Source organism: Chaetodon auriga, chromosome 13 (genome assembly GCF_051107435.1).
Source record: "Chaetodon auriga isolate fChaAug3 chromosome 13, fChaAug3.hap1, whole genome shotgun sequence".
Classification (NCBI taxonomy): domain Eukaryota; kingdom Metazoa; phylum Chordata; class Actinopteri; order Chaetodontiformes; family Chaetodontidae; genus Chaetodon; species Chaetodon auriga.
Genome location: NC_135086.1, coordinates 4,969,470 through 4,988,012, shown reverse-complemented (window position 1 = coordinate 4,988,012; position 18,543 = coordinate 4,969,470). Strand labels below are relative to the sequence as shown.

General features: G+C 44.8%; 1 protein-coding gene across 2 annotated transcripts in view; it reads right to left on the bottom strand.

Moving 5' to 3' along the window:
* The window catches only part of tmeff2a (transmembrane protein with EGF-like and two follistatin-like domains 2a), a 105,060-nt gene that overhangs the window by 1,268 nt on the left and 85,249 nt on the right, over positions 1-18,543 (bottom strand). Inside the window, exons 5-9 of one of the 2 annotated variants that reach the window (XM_076746328.1) lie at positions 15,007-15,103; positions 7,491-7,639; positions 5,552-5,611; positions 5,134-5,254; positions 820-978 (exon numbers count right to left, since the gene is read on the bottom strand). In XM_076746328.1, coding sequence (XP_076602443.1) covers positions 820-978; positions 5,134-5,254; positions 5,552-5,611; positions 7,491-7,639; positions 15,007-15,103 — 586 coding nt within the window. The remainder of the gene's footprint in view (positions 1-819; positions 979-5,133; positions 5,255-5,551; positions 5,612-7,490; positions 7,640-15,006; positions 15,104-18,543) is intronic. The other variant, XM_076746329.1, reaches the window with a different exon arrangement.

Here is an 18,543-nt window from a genome sequence, read left to right as displayed (position 1 = left end):
AAGATAGGAGAGTCACAGGCCGCTGACGCAGAGATTCATCCATTCACTTGCACACTAGCTCATTCACGGTAACGACTGAGAGCCATGTGATGTATTGTGAACTTTCACAAGGCTGAGTAGTTTTATATTTTTTGCGTTAAATGAATATCGCTGAGCAGCAGGGAGCGTTAATGGTACTGTGGCTGTGTTCAGAGTTATAATTCTCCCTCTCCTTCTTTATCTTCTCTGCTTAGCCTCTCGCCCTGCCCTCCTTTACAACTGCTCACTCTCTCATTTCGTCCCTCCTCCTCCTCCTCCCCTCCTTTGCTCAGAGGAGCAGTTTTGTCTCGGCCAAAACTCTTTTAAAATCTTTTATTAAATGTCATAAATTGCTTAGGTCAGCCGGAGGCAGACAAGCTGCAGGGTATGTACTGTATGTGTGTGTGTGTGTGTGTGTGTGTGTGTGTGTGTGTGTGTGGGTGGGTTTCTACACTGAATACAGAACGCCTCTTCAAACAGAAGTGTGTATGCTTGCCTACACAGATATCTCTGTATCTATGCTTGTGTGCACATGCTGCACATTTTCAGATGTGTGCGTGTGTGTGTGTGTGTGTACGTGTGTACGTGTGTGTGTGTGTCCACGGGAAAAGTGACAGCACTTTCTCTGTGTGGTGCAAGCAAGGTGACCTTTCAGCTGTTTCCTCCAGGCCCAGGAGCTCCACAGCCCCCCGTGTGACTCCCAAACACACACAACATGGATGACACTGCTCCCAGGCTCATCAGTACGCTCTGTGTGTGCGTGCGTGTGTGTGTGCGTGTGTGTGTTGGGGCATGACTCACCTGGTAATGCAGAGCACCACCACACAGATGATGACCACCTGCAGTGCTCCAATGATAGAGGCGATGAGGACATAGTGCAGTTTGCCAGAGCCTGGCACCACGTAGAGCACGTTGTACTCTTTGATGTCACACTGGGGACCTCTGAAGCCCGAGTGACAGCTGAGATCACACACACGCGCGCACACACACACACACACACACACACACACACGTGCGTGCACACACACAGAAAGGAGAAAGAGGGAGAGAGAGAGTCATTTCTTTGCACTGAGAGACAGGTTAATTATTTTTGTGTTTCTAACGGAAGCGCCAGCAGCCGTTTGGTGAAGACATTGTGGAGGAACAATGCGTCTGAGCGACAGCGGGGTGACGGCGGCTTTTCTTTGCTGCGACTCTTCAGACGAACATGAGCGATAAGGCTCGCAGCGGGCAGGCGAAGGAGGGCGGAGAGCATGCTCACCTGAAGCAGCTAAATTTTCCCTCTTTGTTTCAGGCCTCTGTCCACGCTAAAGCAGGAGTTACAGTTACAGTCACGGCGGAGCTTTCGTTGGCCAGCTTTCTGACACTTATTGATAGCGAAGACAACATTAAGGACGTTGACTCAGCAGCCTTGTCTTCTTCAGTGACACAAGTTTAGCAAAGTCATTTCCACTGCAAACTGCCTGCTCTCCACGATCACAGCCGTCTGTCACACGGGCTGCGATTCGGCGGTAATGGCATTTACAGTTAGAGTACACGAACCCGCTCTGTATCCGACAGCTCCTCTAAAATGACAGCAAACAGAGAAATCCATTCCATCATGTGACAACACTGTGGGTAAGCTATAGGCACAAAAATAACTTGGTTTGAGTTAGAAAAGCACCCATTTTAACCTAAACCTTTCCAGCTTCATCATCATAGCTACAGTAATAGACGTGGTTAAGGTTCAGGAACAATCGAGGAGGAGATAAGAGTCATCTGGAAAAAGGAAACTAACAGTCTCCCATGTTCAGGTCTGATGTTCTGTGGTGATTCTGGTTCTGGTCTTGTTTTCAGATTGGAGCCACATATATTCCCCAGGATGTATCTGAAAATGTCGGCCTCCTGTCAGACCGCAGCTGTCTGTCCCTGCTAAACCTAGTGTTGCTGTGCGCTGACCAAAAGAGGACGATGATGAGGAAGAGGTTTTTCATATAGTTTGGGTATTTCAGGAGGTATGATGATCTTTTTTAAGACAACCTGAAAAAGCTGGCGTGGAGCCGTGCACGTGTGATTTGTGTGTTCAGATTCAGCCGACTTCCAGTGGACAGAGCCAGACACACACACACATGCGGGGGGGGGGGGGGGGGAGAGAGAGAGAGAGAGAGAGAGAGAGAGAGAGAGAGAAACTAATGGAGGTGATCTCTGTCTTCAGAGAGGAGCTAAAATGGTCCCCCTTTTAATCTCTCTCTCTCTCCATCCTCTCTTCTTTACCTGCTTTTCCAGTCTCTGGGGAGGTTGTTACCCACCAACACCTGCATATCCTTGTTTGGTACCAGCACACGCACGCACACACACACACACACACACACACGCACACACACGCACAGCCTCCTTCTCTATCCCTTCGACCTGACAGTGTGTAAGATGAACACTGCAGCCTTGTTTAGTTCACGATTTGTGCTCTGCTTCCACTCACATGAACACACACACACACACACACACACACACACACACACACACACACACACACACACACACACAGACATGTACCGCTCCCACAGAGGCCGCTGTGCTTCTCCTCTCATTAGGAAACAAACTCGTGCAACCAGCAGGGGGCAGCAGAGACATTTCACACGCCCTGTCTGCTAAGCTCTGCTCTGTATGCATGAAGGATGTCTGGCTGGGTGAGCTGGGACGAGCGAGGTTAGAGAGAAAGGAGAGATAGAGGGAGCGAGCGAGCGATACCAAGACCCCCTGGCTGCTACACTATCAGGCTGTAAAAGATGGCAGACCTGAGTGGCACGCATGTGCATTCATCGTGTGTGTCTGTGTGTGTGTGTGTGTGTGTGTGTGTGTGTGAGTGTGAGTGTGTGTGTGTGAGTGTGAGTGGGTGGTGGGATTCGGTATCATTTGTCATTTTGCCTTTATGTAAATGTATGTTTGTGCTGTGTGAAGTGTATTTTGTGTGCTTATGTGAGTGTGTGTACTGTCACCAGCACCTGTGTGATTGCTATTCTGCAAGTGTGTTTGTGTGTGTGTGAGTGTGAAGGGTGTCTGCATGTGTTGTTTGCATTATTTTCTTGTATTTCTGAACTTATGGGGACCAAATATGACCAAATCCTGCAAAGTGAGGACATTCTGCTGCTCCTTTCTCCTTTATAGCATATATCCAGTTGACGAGTCTCATTTTTGTGGAGCCATTGTTTGTATTGGGATGATAACACTGTGTTCACCAAAGTCATTGCTGAGGCCTGGGAGTCATTAAAAAAAACACCTGACGAGGCAAGAAACAAAGCCCCAACTTTGAAGAGAAAACCAAGGTGAACATCATCACAGTTCGCAGACTGACTTCCAGCCAGTGGCGGATTATTACAGACAAGGCTGCTGTTTGTTTAGACCCTCTCACAACAATGGAGCTTCACGCCGCACTCAACGACATGCAGATGTCAGCTCAGGTTAGGTGAGTAGGTGAGTTTTCATACCCAAAATGAAAGCCAAATCTACAAATATCATTCAAATAAAACCCTGATTGTGCTTTAAGAGAAAGGTTTAGGTTGAGGATTAGAATCAGGACTAAGTTTAGGTCAAGGATTTGAGTAAGATAAGGCACAATGTGGTCATATTAATCATACATTAGCTCATTTTTGGGGACTCTTTAACAAACTGTCAACAACACTGACATACTATCACTGTATAAAGTTGCTATGGCTAATGTGTTAGCAAACACTGGCCTGTTGAAAGTCGTGTTTCTGGGCTCCCGTTAAATCCAATATTCAACCTTATTTTAGCTCTTTTTTTGGTCTCCTCCAATCCCTAAGGGAAACATCTGGCTGTGCAGCTGCTAACTACTCTGCTATGTTGACCAGCTAATTGCTAACTTTGACTTTCTGCTGTTTGATGCTGAGCTCATAAATGCTAAAAAGTAATTTCCTTTACTGTCAATGGAGCATCAATTAGAGCAGCCTTGACATTAGTGTCATAGGTTTGGTCCTCAGTATATGTGGAGCTGAACCAATGAAAGATTATCAGCATTATCACCTGTAAGTGATATTGCTTGCAAAGAGTCAGTTCTCTGCTGTAAACAATACCAAAATATCTCGTCGCTTCAGAGAACTCGCTGACGAGACACTCAAGGTGTCAGTCATCAGTGACACCGACAGCAGTGCGATGGTGTGCTTACAGCCGAGCATTATCATTAGCAGGCAGATGACGAAGTGTGGCTTCTCAAGACCAAATCAGCAGCAAATCAAAACTCGTGAAACGATATCACGGCGCGCGCTGAAGGAAACACCAGCATCCTCATTTAGCAGTGAGAAACACAACATGGGATTCATTTGGGGCGGCTGTGGCTCAGGAGGTAGAGCGGTCGACTACCAATCAGGAGGTTGGTGGTTTGACCCCTGGCCTCGGCGGTCCACGTGCGGACGTATCCTTGGGCAAGATACTAACTCAAACACCCCCCCCCTCGCCGCACACTGGCTTGTATTCATACAAAATAAACAAGCCTGATTAAGAAAAAAATAAATAATAATAATAAATAAAAAAAGTGGGGGCTCTAGCATTTTCCAAGTAGTTGCTAAATCTTACAACTGATTAGCCATCTCACATTACACACTTTCCTCTGGTGTCCACAGATTAGGGAAGGAGGGGGCGAGCGAGCGTCATCACGACTGTGGTGAAAAGACAGAGCTGGTCTGAGTCCTCCAACTGTCTGCAGGACTTGTTTATAGCTTTGTCACAGCCAAGATGACACTGTAAAAACACTGCAGCTAATAATAGCCAAGATAAATACAGTTTAATTGATTGCTACATAAGAATCTGTGCACTGTAGCCCATAATTAGCGACGACAAATATAGCTTTATTGATTGCTAGCTATTAAAAGTACATTCAGCTCATGATGAATTAATAATCAATAGTCCCAACTCCATGCATATAAACAGTGTTTGCTTACCCAACTTTTTAGTGGGATTCATTAAATATTGTGGCATTAAGTGTAAAATTTGGTCAAAAAATGGGTGTCCTGGCTGCTAAGATGCAAACCTAATAAAGATGATATCATAAGCAACATTGGTGTCATTTTCTGTGTGTGTGTGTGTGTGTGTGTGTGTGTGTGTGTGTGTGTGTGTGTGTACCTGCAGGAGGGCTGAGCCAGGATACTGGGGAACTGACACTCTCCATGGACACAGTAGTTTTTGTAGTGATCTGGACAGGGGATGTACAGGCCGCGGGCCAGCGGATCCTCTTTTTCCACTACTATGTGAAAACACACACAGACACGCACACACGCACACACACACACACACACACACACACACACACAATCCATAAATACTGAATGTACATATGCTCGAGGCCAGCTGTGCATATACATTGTTGCACTTTACAAGAAAAGACAAAGATTTAATGAGAAGAAGGGATGAATAATTAAGAGGAAGAATTCCATGAAGTGAGAAAAAAGCCTGACAGCCAAACGTGAAGTAAACAGGATCGAGTGCAGCTTTGAGTGGCAGCTCATGTTATTTGGCAAGCCGCCACCGCTCACGCACTCACCTGTGAGGTCGGTCCGTGCAAAGTGTCCGTCTTCGCCTTTGTTCCCAGTTATGATGTCACCTGGAAAGGCCAGAAACACGCTCAAACTGAGTCACGACCTCTCAGCGCCCACCTCCCTTCATAACAGGTTACATGTTCAAACCGATGCCGGCGTAAGCACAGAGGGCTGAATGTGATTCATGGTCTCGACAAAGGGTTCATGTGGTGTGTGCACCTGTCTGCTTAATGCATATAAATGTGAACTATTCTCTTCAAAAGTCAGGAACCATCTCCTCTAATGTGTCTGACTCAACAAAGGGTAGAATGGAGCAGAGCCATCAGAGGGAATAATGCATTTTTGCTCACCTTATTGACGCTGCATTGAATTCATCTTTTCATAGTGGCTAGACAATATCTTCCTCCAATCATTATCATTTTATTGCAATTGATTTTTTTTTTTTCTTCAGTGGTCAGCGAATTTATTCCCTCAAACTGAGTCTAAGAAAGTATTATCAAGCTTTATTATGCAAGAAATGCGCTTGGATCTGAGACTTTTAATTGAATTTTCTTATTTATTTTGTCGCAGAACATCAGAGGAAGAATGAAAGAACAGAAACAAGGCAGTGTTTGGGCGGGATCAGAAGCTGCGGTCTTGTATCTATGTCATCCACTTAAGAGAAATCAAATATGAGACTGAGTTTTAAGAGCGCTCAGAGCTAAACAGCATCACAGCTACAAAAACACCTCTTTCTTTCTCAATTCTGTAATTTTTCCTAGCTCCACACACTGGTGACAACTTGAGGTCTTAATGATGCAACACCTTATTTTATGAGCATCTGGCGCAACAAGTGCTGAGAGGAAGAAAAAAAAAAAGCTTAACGCTGTTCTAGATTGGTATGAACTACATTAGAAAGACTGTTTTCCCAATACTGTGACAAATGGCACACGAGGAAATATTCTAAACCAGCGATCTAAAGATCAGGGTGCCACTTTGAATCCCGGCTAACAAGAAGTTTACTCTTCCACAGGTCTAAATCTCTCAGCTTCATGACATTTGTTCCTCCCTGATTGAAACACGATGAGTGGAAGCGTGATCAGTTCGATCGGGGTGGCCTGACCCAAAGGCTGCAACGTGGGGGAATACAGATTTCTATTTGTGCTGCAGCGCTGGTTAGCCGTGATCGCTTTACTCCCCATTACTTCTCAAAGCCTTCGTCTCGATTCTCACATCTCGATCAATTGTCCCGTTTGTCCCGGGTGGATGCGGAGCCGGTCAGATGCTCCCAAATTGACTTATACACAATACAAGCTGCTAACAATTGAGATTTGAGCACCCCCCCGGGTGAGCCACCTGATGAGTTTCGGCCTGATCTTGCGGTTGCATAAAGCAAAATGAGGAGAAATTAAGATGTTGGTGGATCATACCTCAAGTGACACACATTTAAAACCACACTGAAAAGAAAAAGTCTTATGTGCCTTTGTCTTCTCCCACGTGGATTAGCAATATGACTCAGTTTAGGGATTTAACCACAGAGATTAATAAATAACTTGTCCCTGGAACCGTTACAAACAAATACTGCACCCAAACAAAGGATACTACACTGAACATGGGGATTACCATTCAGCAAAATTATCAATATACATAGCAGAGAAGGCTATGTGGGGTTTTGAGGATTATCTTTGCACACTATTCCAAAATATGATTGAAAATATTTGCAATCATGAAATGCGGCTGGAACAGCGGCTGCAGGGAGATACAGACTCATGCAGTCTGCATTTAGCTTTGCAAGCTGCCTCATTTGCCTCCGTGGCCTCACTTCAACTTGAAGCGAGCAACTGCCCGACAGATTGACGGCTTCCTCTGCGCGCGTGAAGCCGCTGTTGTGTCTCTTAGAGTGACGGAGTGTGTGTGCGCGTGTGTTTGTGTGTGTGTGTGTGTGTGTGTGTTTGTGGGTCTGACCTTGGCAGTGGCCCAGGTACTTGACCTCGATGCGTTCCTGCTTCTGACAGGACGCCTCCTTCACCTGGCAGGGGTTGTCATATGAGCGGCCGTCTGATGCGCACACCGGGTTGAAGCTGATGTGGGTACAGTCGATGTTGCAAACACACCTGCGGAGCAAAAAATCATGGCAGAGTCGTAAACTAGCTTTTTATTTATTAGCTATGTCAGGATGTAAAATAAATGAGATCTGAAATATTAATGAAAATGAGAGCGTCTTAATCCTGCAGAGACTTCAGTGTATGTTTGACTGCGAGGGACACAGACTGAAATTCGTTCAGGGATTAAAAACGAGACAGAAAAAAAAAAACAGTACAGCTTGCACTCAGTCAGGATGTTGGACCATGCATAGTAATCCTGTTCAGACTGGGTTTTGGCACATTCAATCTGACACAATAGCAAATGGATTTAACTTAGCAAAAAAGAGACAGGCTGCACAGAGGGCTTGATTGACAAATGATGTACCATTACAATGGCAGGAAGCTATTAATAATGAAATTGTGGATAACAAAGCTGTACATTTCAGCGTTGCGGAGGAAACTGTGGCACAATAGCAGCCAGCATTCTCAAGCTTTCAGATGTGTAAATTATTTTAGATAACATTGAAACCAGCCTACATGGAAAATAATAACTTAGCTAGCACTACCACAGTGCGCAGTGGAGCAGCTTGGCGGAAGACTGCAGCTAGTTTCTGGTAATACATCGTGTCTTTTTAACGTCCTTCGACAAACCCACATCCTAAAAACCATCTCGATGAAGTGCTCCTTAGATTACCTTCAAATGCAAATTATTTTATTTCAATAAGCAAGTTATGATCACTGATTAGCTTAAAATTAATGCATTCACTGCCCACAACGGATGATCACTTGAAGTCGTTCGATTTAAAGTGTGGAAAAGCGTTTCTAAACACACGACTAAAAGTGTTATTATTTTTGTCTCTGGCAAATAACTGCTTTGAAATCAGCCCTGTTTTGTCTCCTCTCGATATTGAATCAGTTACTTCCTTCCAGAAAAGCTGATATTTCTGGCATGTTTTTGTGGCAGACTGTAATGCATTCATTCCTCAGTGAATCAGGCGCTTACTTGATGCTTTTAGCTCTCGCAAATTAACCGGGCAATTTGCTGTCGCACCACAATTTTCGGTGAAATTTAAGTGCGAGACATCCTGTGTTTGTGTGTCTGTGTGTGTGTGTGTGTGTGTGCGCGACATCTGCACAAATGACAGAGGCAGCGAGCTCATACTCCTGCGTGCATGTGCACATACGTACGTGTGTGTGTGTGTTAATTTTGGCATACGTGTAGCGTGACCCTTAAGTGTGTGGCAGGCCTGATCAGCAGAAATTACACCCAGATTGCCTTCCCCTGACAGTAGCTGCTGAGTAGCGCTGAACGCTAGATTCTGTAATTATAAATCTGTCATTATTCTCCCGGCCTTTTCATTTTCCCCTGATGCCAAGCTCTCAGTGAGGCACGGGCATTCAGCTGTCTTACAGCTGCATTTGCATACAGGGCCACGTGGGCGCCCGCCAACACATCAACGAGTGCCCACACACGCGCACACACACACACACACACACACGCAGACACCTTCACAATCAGCCATGATGATTCGTACTGCTGACATTGATGTTGATTGAAACGCCGTGCAGCAAAGCGTGGCAGTGCTCAGCTACTGTTGTAATGATGGATCAGCAAAGTAAGACTGATGTGAAGAAAGGCTTCGTTATGCATCACAGAAGATTCAGTTGTATTTAAAGGCAATATCCAAAATCCCACATGACACAGCTACGAGCGACCTGCCGGAGCAGAGGGTTACACAATGAGACTGCAACACCGTGCTTTGAAAGGGTCAGTTCACCCGTATTAGGAAAAAAAAAACCATATTTCCTGTTTTAGCCCGAGACAGTCTCACGCCATGCAGATAGTTTGGCTTTATTTTCAGAGGCTTTGACATATCCGCCTCAAGAACTCAGTCAAGTTTTCATTAGAAATGGAGAAATAATCCCGTAAAATAACCACTGACAGCACGCTCTATGTATTATTCAAAGTACTGAAGATACAGTCTGTGGAAAGACGTTTTGCTGTTGAATTATTTAAATGTAATTTTTCAACACAAATAAATTTTCATTTGCTTCCCGTTCAGGGGCGTAAAAATTACCAGAGTCAGAGATAGACACGGCCACACAACCGACAAAATTCTTTGTGGAAAAAGTAGATACGGCTGTCAAAAAACAATGTTTTCAACACCCTGATGTGTGTGTTCGCGTGTGTCTGGCTGAACGGTGAATCTTCAATTTGCAACATACACAGTGGTACCATAAAACGTACCGGTGGCGTGGCTCGCTCCTAATTTAAGATGCCATGTGTACGCTGACAGAAGCTAATGCCACCTCAGAAGCTCTCTGGTCCATAACTCCTCTTACTGGAGGACAAATACTGAAGATATGTGTATGTATGGTGTTATTAAAAATACAAAATGTAGGACTCTGACCTTGGCAGAGGTAAATAATATCTATCTCTCAGCATTTCAGCAAAGAGAAATTAGATAAGTTTAGAGTTTCACTCCCCATGTTCATGTTTCTCATTCAATATTTGATGTAAACATTGAGGCAATTCAATTGCAGCTGAATTGTTTTATGCTGAACTGGCTTCTCTGAATCTGAGTGTATTGTATTGTTACAAATTTAGCTATTATCATTTCTTGTGTTGGATCATGGACCATGTATCTAGACAAGCGTCAAATCCTCTAAGAGGGACACTTCCATTGTATTAAGGTGGGTGCAGATATCCCACCAGCAGATTTCAGTTAAAGCCAAACTTATCTGCGTTGCTCGATATCACTAGAGGCAAGACAGAGGAAAATACTCTGTAGTTTGGGTTAACCTTTAAAGATGATAAAACACAGACTCCAGTTTTGCAACAGCCACCCTCAAGACAAGATTAGTCTTACAATTACTGTGTCTGCGCTATCACACAAAAGATCTAAATGAGAATAGTTTTAACATGACAGGAGGATTGTTAGGAACCAAGAATTAAAGCAAAATCTTAAGAGCTTCTGAGGTAAAAGGAAAAATGTCCACACATCCAGAGGAAAAACGTACAGGCTTCACACTGCACACACGTGTGCATGCGTACGACCCCCCACAACCTCCCATCGCAGAAGAGCTTTCAGAGTCTTCCCGAGAGGCCGCTATGGTCGGTGGCTGATGTCTGGGCTCCATACATTTTTAATGAGGCCTCTCACTTTCTCCACAATAGGCACTATAACACTAGACTGCAGTGCGTCAACACATCCTAATGCTACTCGCGCACACACTCGAACACCCACGGACAGGCGTGCACGGTCACATACATGAAGGAGACAACAATCGCTCCGTGATAAACCTTTCTCTCCCCCCCCCTTCTCTCTCTCTCACACACACAGCAAATCACTGCTTCACACGTTCTGCTGAGAGGTACAAAGCAGTAAAAGTGTTGACTGAAAGTTAGCGGTGTGTGTGAGTGTGTGTGCTGTGCAGATCCGAGTGTGTGTGACACGTGTGCGTTAGGTTACTTTCTTAGCAGGATGTGTTGTATTGATTAGTTCCATGCAATTATTTCCCTCCAATCAAAGTACTCCCCCCGCACCCCCCCCCGGCAGACAATCCACTTCACACACATGTAAACACACACACACGCACACACACACCCACAGCAGTTGAGGCTAACATATCCACTGACTGCCTCACATGCACAAATCCTTAGCAGCAAACCTTATTGCAACTGAACATAGCATTGATTTTCATAATCCTTAGCCTCAAATTTCACTGTAATCCTCTGAAAAAATGAGTGAGGCAAACAGACACAGACTGAGAGAGATGGGGGGGGGGGAAGAGGGAGAGAGGGAGAGGGAGAGAGAGAGAGAGAGAGAGAGAGAGAGAGAGAGAGAGAACAAACATGCCATGTTGAAACAGAAAGAAAGGGGGAGAAAGAGAGAAGACATGTATTTCTCTCTCTCTCTCTCTCTCTATATATATATATTTATATATATACATACATACACACACACACACACAAATGATCACACACACACACACACACACACACACACACACAGAAATAATATTGCAGTGCTTTGTAGCATTAAACATTGTCAGTGGAGTAATCATGGATGGATAGCTGAACGGGTCAAAGGGTCAGGGTGCTGCCGGGCCAGAGCCTCTGTTTGGAGTGACTGTTAACATTTCTTGTTGGAAAAGAAAGAAAAACATCACAAAATGACTACATAGACACACAAAAAACCACTACAAAGAGGCAAGACACAAGAGTCAATACACCACCAGAAAGAGACACAAACTGACTGGGAAGAGACACCAAATGACTGCAAAGAGTCACAAAACCACCATAAAGACACAAAAAATAACTATTAAGACACACAAATTAACTACAAAGACACACAAAAGTGCTAGAAAGTCACACAAAACAACTATTAAGAGACACAAAACCATCAGAAAGAGTCACAAAACCACTAAAAGGAGACACAAAATGAATACGAAGACACACGAAACAAAACCACCACAAAGAGACATAAAACAACTACAACAACAAACACTGAGCATCAATAACGTTTGCAGCTACTTTCTGGATGTGTGCACGTGTGCGTGCGTGTGCGTGTGTTCGCGTGCACGGACCCAGCTCAGGGACAATAAAGGCCGACTCCCACCCCTCCTGCTGGCCTGTGACTTATCTGGCTTTCCACTGAAATTCCCTTTTGCTCTCCACAGAATGGGCTTGAACGAGGACACAAGCGGCGGCTTTGAAAAGCCTCCAGCTCCTTTCTCATGAGGTCTAAACCCAGCATTCAGACGCAAGTGTGCCTGCGGCCCCTCTCTGCGACCAGCTCTCTATCTGCTCCTCCTCTACCTTAATTCTATCAACACCAATGGGTGCTATTGATGGGGTTTGAAAGCATGGGTTTTTGTGGGTAATTACAGTTTTACACCACAAATGGATCTAAATGGGTTTTCGTGACACTCTATTGATCCTCGAGGGGTAAATTGGTCTTTTTTTTGCCCGCCGCCTGCCTCCACAGTACAGAGAGCTAAAGAGGGGTGGTGCAGGGATAGTCGGTCTCTGTGCTACAGCAGGGTCAAATGCACCATGGTTCAGCCAAAATAGGTTCAACCAGCATACATTATTTCAGTCACATCACTGAGCGTGTTTTTTTTTCTTACTTGAAATCAGATGGTCCTTAATGACGAATGAAGCAGCAATTTACTCCTGACCAGACTGCTCACTGAAAGTCAGAGCATCATTTCTAAGCCCATTATGAAAATAACCCTTCATTATAATAGGCACGCATTCTGTTGTGCTGTCAAATTGTATAAAAATAATAATCGGGTACGAAAGATAAAATCAAAATGTCTTGTCATGATTTCACTGAAGAGCACAGAGAGGGATTTTTTTTTTTTTTCACAAAGGCAACATGATACTGTTGATGCCATCAGCAGTGAGTGTCTCGACATTTGTTTGAACAGGATTTCATTCACTGCTGTGGATTAATGTTGTGCTCAATCAGAGCTTTTTGGGTGGGTTTAAGAATGAAACACCTTTAAGAGCAGAAATAATATAGAAGCACAGTGGCAAAATATGCAATATTTGCACGGATGTAATCAGCAAATGTACATAACACAGTAAGGCAAAACAGTGGGTTTGTGATGTTCTGATGTGAGCTGGAGGTCATTTGTGGGGACATGGTTGTTCTGCGTCTGTCAGTAAACACAGTGTAGCCACAAAAATGAAGGAGGAAATAGTTATTGACCATCAATCAGCGCAACACAAAACGTACTATTGTTCCAAACTGGGAATCAGCGAGAGCCGGACTCGATGTGCAGAATGGATAAACTCAACTGTAATTATCAGGCTCTTAAAGTATCACAACACTTCATACAGTTGCTAACAAACAGCATTTATTTATCCCTCTGTATTGTTTGTATGAAAATAAGAATAACGCCTCACCATAAACACATCACTCCGCCGTCACCTGGTCTTTGATTAGAGTCATCTCTCTCCGCTCATTGTTTGATTAACTGACAGTTTGTTTGATTAAAATCAGCTGCTGCCTGATTGGAATAACCTGTCATTTTAATCAAAATGATCCTTCGCCGAGCCAGTGGTTGGATGCTGTTTGATGAAAATTACCTGCTGTTGGGTTGCAATTACCTGTCTGATTATTCACCAGAAACATTCTTGTGAAAATACCTTTGGGGCTTTTGAAAGATTAAAGAGAACTTGTAGTTTCCGTTTTACAAGAGGGTGCACTGAAATATTCATACGTCTGTTTGTGTCAGCTGCTTCTTCAACAAGATACTGTACATTATTGACTCCGACTGCCTCGTTTGCCCATTCCCCTCTTATTGTGGCAAACACCCTGTGGTATATAACGTATATAATTGCCTTTGCTTCAGTTATGCTTATGCTCGAGGCTCCATTTTCTTTTATATTTTCAGTTTTGTGTGCACACATCATTGACAGTACACTGTGCTGTTGTGACCTTATGAATTGTACCTTTGGGGACTGAGAAATTGCCAATAAATCCATTTCTGTGTTTTAGTAGAATATTAAGGTGCATTTGTGGAAGTGGGTGGCATCAGGAGGAGTGGACTCCAGCTGTTTGGTATTTGCAGCGAGGCCCAGAATGCACCACGAAGCCGTTCCTTTGCATTATGGTTATTGCACACCAGGGTACATTATCTTTCCATTACATCAAGCAGTTTGATAGAGTCATACTCTCAGGGCACTTCTAATTTCCAGAGGTACGTCTGGGATTTCTTTTGCTGATACCGGCCGATCCTTGTTCCGCCAAATCTGTAATGCTGGTTCATTTAAGCTTCACTCATGCTGCAGAAAGCTAATACACTGATGCTGCTGCCTGGTGCTTGAAACAGTTCACCAGTTGAGCCTCCATCTAATTGGGCTCCGCACCCACATGTTTATTATGTACCCCTGAGGATGTTTTTAGTGCTGCCTCCTTGCTAATGCATGCGGGGGAGCCGATAACACCAACGTCCGACTCATCAGCACACATTGTTAAATTTATGACAAACATTATTTCTTTGCTGAACTAGTTTTCCTTGTGTGAGTTAAAGTCATTTTTGGCCTGACATTGCCAAGTCCTGTAAGGATAGTAATTGGATTTCAAGAACAAGCGAAAATCTCCTTTCTCTCTGTGCCCTGCTCTGGTAATTGAGGTTAAATGAAATGGTCAGACATGCACTAAACCTCAGTGGGTGTTCAGCGGCAGGGCTGTGCAGCATAAAGAAGAGCCCTAATCTAAATTCTCAGTGGTCAAACTTGCTGAAATGTTTCACATAACAAATACAAGGGGATAGAAGATGGTAAAGGCTGTCAAAGTAACTTTATTCTAGCTGCGTAGGTCCACCGGTGTCATGTGGCTTTGTCGATTTCAAGCAGTTTGTAGGTGCGTTTGCAAACTCACCAGACGTCCTCTGCATCCACATCGCACTCAGCCCCAAACTGGCAAATATCGCAGGTGGAGGTTTCCTTCTGCCCAGCCTCGGCTGAGCCTTCTCCTCCTAAAAGAAAGAGACAGAAGAAAACATTTAACACCGGGCAGACTTGTAAGAAGGCTTCCTGTTTGTCTTAAACCCCGCTGTTTCATTCAGAGGCAGCGCAAACATGTAACAAAAGGCCCGTAGAAATGCGTCGTCACGCTGCAGTGTGACCGTGAGAAATCAGCCTCGGGTAACTCAAGTGCATTTACATTCTGCCATAATCCCACCGAGGCTATCTCCTTCATCCTTTCACTCCTTCTACTTTTTCTCCACCCTCTTCTGCTCCTCGCCTGACTCTCCTCTATCACTCCCAATATCCCCGCTGATCTCTTTGGAGTCCCTCTTTTATTTCATCGCGCTGATTTTCTCGCGCTGTGAGTGCGACGACTCCTTGGCGGTGGTGTGGGTACTGGCGTCAGGCTTATGGCGGCTTAGGGACTCCGCTGGTGCATATCACACTTCATGAGTGGCCGAGGGGGAGAGGGAAGAAAAAGGAGGGGGGGGGGAAGCAATCTGGCCAATCTCAAATTGCATTCTCCTACCACAGAGGACTCCTCCAGTCTCTGCACGCTCTCGCTCTTCTTCGCTTTCCCCTCGGCCCTCTTCTCCATTAGAAAAACTCTATTTTTAAACTTACTAGGGCCCGTGAGGACAACTTTGGAAAAGAAGACGAAGAGGTGGAACTTGGCATCATTTCCCCATGTCATATCTTTAATCTCCCCAACACACACGCATGCACAGACACCCACACCGCCGCCACCACGCATCGCTCCCTTGTGTCGCCTTTCATTTTCCCTTCTGAAACCTTCGTTATTTCTTGTGATCCCTGGCGACACGCTGGATGAATTGGAAAGAACTCTGGTGGAGAGGTTTAACCTGATTTTCCGCTGCCAGGCTTAAGTTGGGTTTGACTCTTATTTTAAGGTCAAAGTCACTTAACTTTACTTCGCTGCCTTTCACTGTTGAATCTAGTTAGCGTTTGACTTGCCTCCTCCATAACTCTCGGCTTGGATTTCGTGGCTGTTGGGTCAGATTATCCCAACAGCTTCATTCGCCTCTTTTGCCTGTGTCCAAAAACACAATGCAGCCTACAAGAGTGAAAAGTTCCTTTGCTGTGGATGTTAAGCTACTTTCAAACGTCCTGCCTTTACTTTCAGTGTTTTTTCCTTTTGAAACCGTGTCTCAGGCTGCAGGTGTTGGACGGCAGCCACGGCAGCGTGTCCTCTGAATGCTGAACATTTGCAGTCAGGTGGCGAGATGTACATTCTGTATTCACAGCTTTGGTTCGGCTTTACTGTCGGGTCACTTGACTGGCAGGACTGCCAGGTGTGAAGCTGTGCTGGCATGCAGCCCGCCAGTGGATCTTTAACACCAAATCATCTCAGTGTTGACTGCACAAAATATCTCAGCAAATGTTCTCACATATAATTCTAGACTCAAATCTATTTAAAGTCCCACTGGAGCTTCAAATGTTTCCAAAATTTTCCTGAAATCTTCTCCATAAATGTTTCCCTATTTGAGGATACTTGAAAGCAGCTTTTTTCCCACATAGAATAAAGTGAGAGCGTCTCAAAATAATGAACTTTCATGGTTGTAGTTTTCAAGGAAGCTTTTCCACCCAAAGTAACCCAGATGATGTCATCAGGGTCATTCTGGTTTGGCCTTTAAACTCCTTGCCAATATTTTCACATTTATCTTGGTTTTAAATGATCATGTGCTGTTGTAGTTACTCAGCAGAAAGTTTATTATACTCTTATTTCAGCTCCAAAAGTCTCAGGATCCTACACGGAGCATGACGTAACTCTCCAGTGTAGCTTCATTTGACCCTCCCTGCCCGCTCTTTGAGATTCAGGCTTTCTGGTATAAATTCCTTGTCTCCATCTCAGGGGTTATTATTTCCTCCTGAGCCACAGAAGACGTCACACAACTCAAAGTCCAAACTCAACTGATCTTGCTGTGTAAAATCCAAGTTCCTTTTTAAGTCTCACAAAAACAAGCAACACTTGCAAATCCATGTTTTCTCATTCATATACTTTTGAGGCGTGTTGTCAGTGTTGTTCTGAAAGTGTTCGACTGTGCGTGACAGTTCAATTATATGGGCTTGTTTTTGGTCTCAGACTTCAAGGTGCTGTCGACGTTGGAGCTGCAGCTGACTGAATTAGCCAGCTGAGACTATTTGACCAACAATGTAAATGTAATTTCCCTTATTTCCGCCCGTCATGTATGTTGCCGTGTGTGAAATTTTCTCGGGGCTCTTGCAGGCACCGGAGGCAGTCAGACTCTCTAGCTGCTCTGTACTCTGTCAAATGATCAGCTCCACATAAAGGCTTGTGGGCAGGCAAGCATGTAAGCTCTCCCACGACTCCCCTCTCGTAGGAGAGGAGGCTCGTGGTATTTCTTACAAGCGCGCTCGTACATGCACGACGCAAATGCCAACGTCGTCTCCTTTCCGTCTTCCTTCTGTTCGTTTCTCCCCAGCACTACAGCTAACACATTTTGTATGTACACTCTCACACACACTCCTCCCCAGATCCCCATACACGGTACTGCAGGCACAATTACCAAAGGCGACTGGGGACAGGCACTGTTTTCCACTCCTCAAATCCCTGATAGAGTCTCCTGTAGCACTAACACAACATCTCCCCTGTTTCTGCGTCTGCTAATCCCTCAAATCAGGAGACACGGCTGGGTAATGACTGAAATGATTAGCCCCTCTACTGCCCCCACAATCAGCCCCCCACCAGCTCCTACATCACCTAGTATCGATCCACGCCTGGACCAGACCGGTCGACCGGCCTCCTCTGTGACTGCTGTCCTAGACTCACCTTCATCTCCACCCAATCCTCTCTGTCTCAAGCAGTTCGCTTTAATAAACACAACATTTTATCCACGTAGCTTTTGGGTGACTTTAGCACAACAGGAAGGAGAGAGAAGAAGAAAACTTTTAAGTTACGAGGAGGAGAATAAGAGATTACAGCGGAATGATGAGTTAAAGGGGAGATAAGCAGGATTAAAGACAAAATGACAGAGGAGCAAAAAGATGGTGGATCGTTCACAAAGGTGCTGTGGACCTTCATCTGGGGGTTAAAGAGTGTCTTTAAAGCTCTTACTGGAGCTGGAGCTTGGCCACGCTGTAAATACTATATGCATGAATACGTGCAGTAAGCGGATTCTCAGAAAAAACACAACACACTTCAACTCTCTGATGTAAACCTGAGACTGCACTGGTGATGCCGGCCATGCAGCCGCAGAGCGTCTCCCACAGAGTGAGGGAGGAAATTAGTGAGAGACGCTCATTTAACCACAGCAGCTGGTCGAGTTGCTCTGGTTCGGCTTATATAAGGTGTAAGATAGAGCCAGGCAGAGCCACTGTGCACAGCCAACTATGCAAAAATATCTGTGATGATACAGCAAATAACCTCAGTTCTATGATGTTTTAAAAATGCATTTGGCAAAATGGA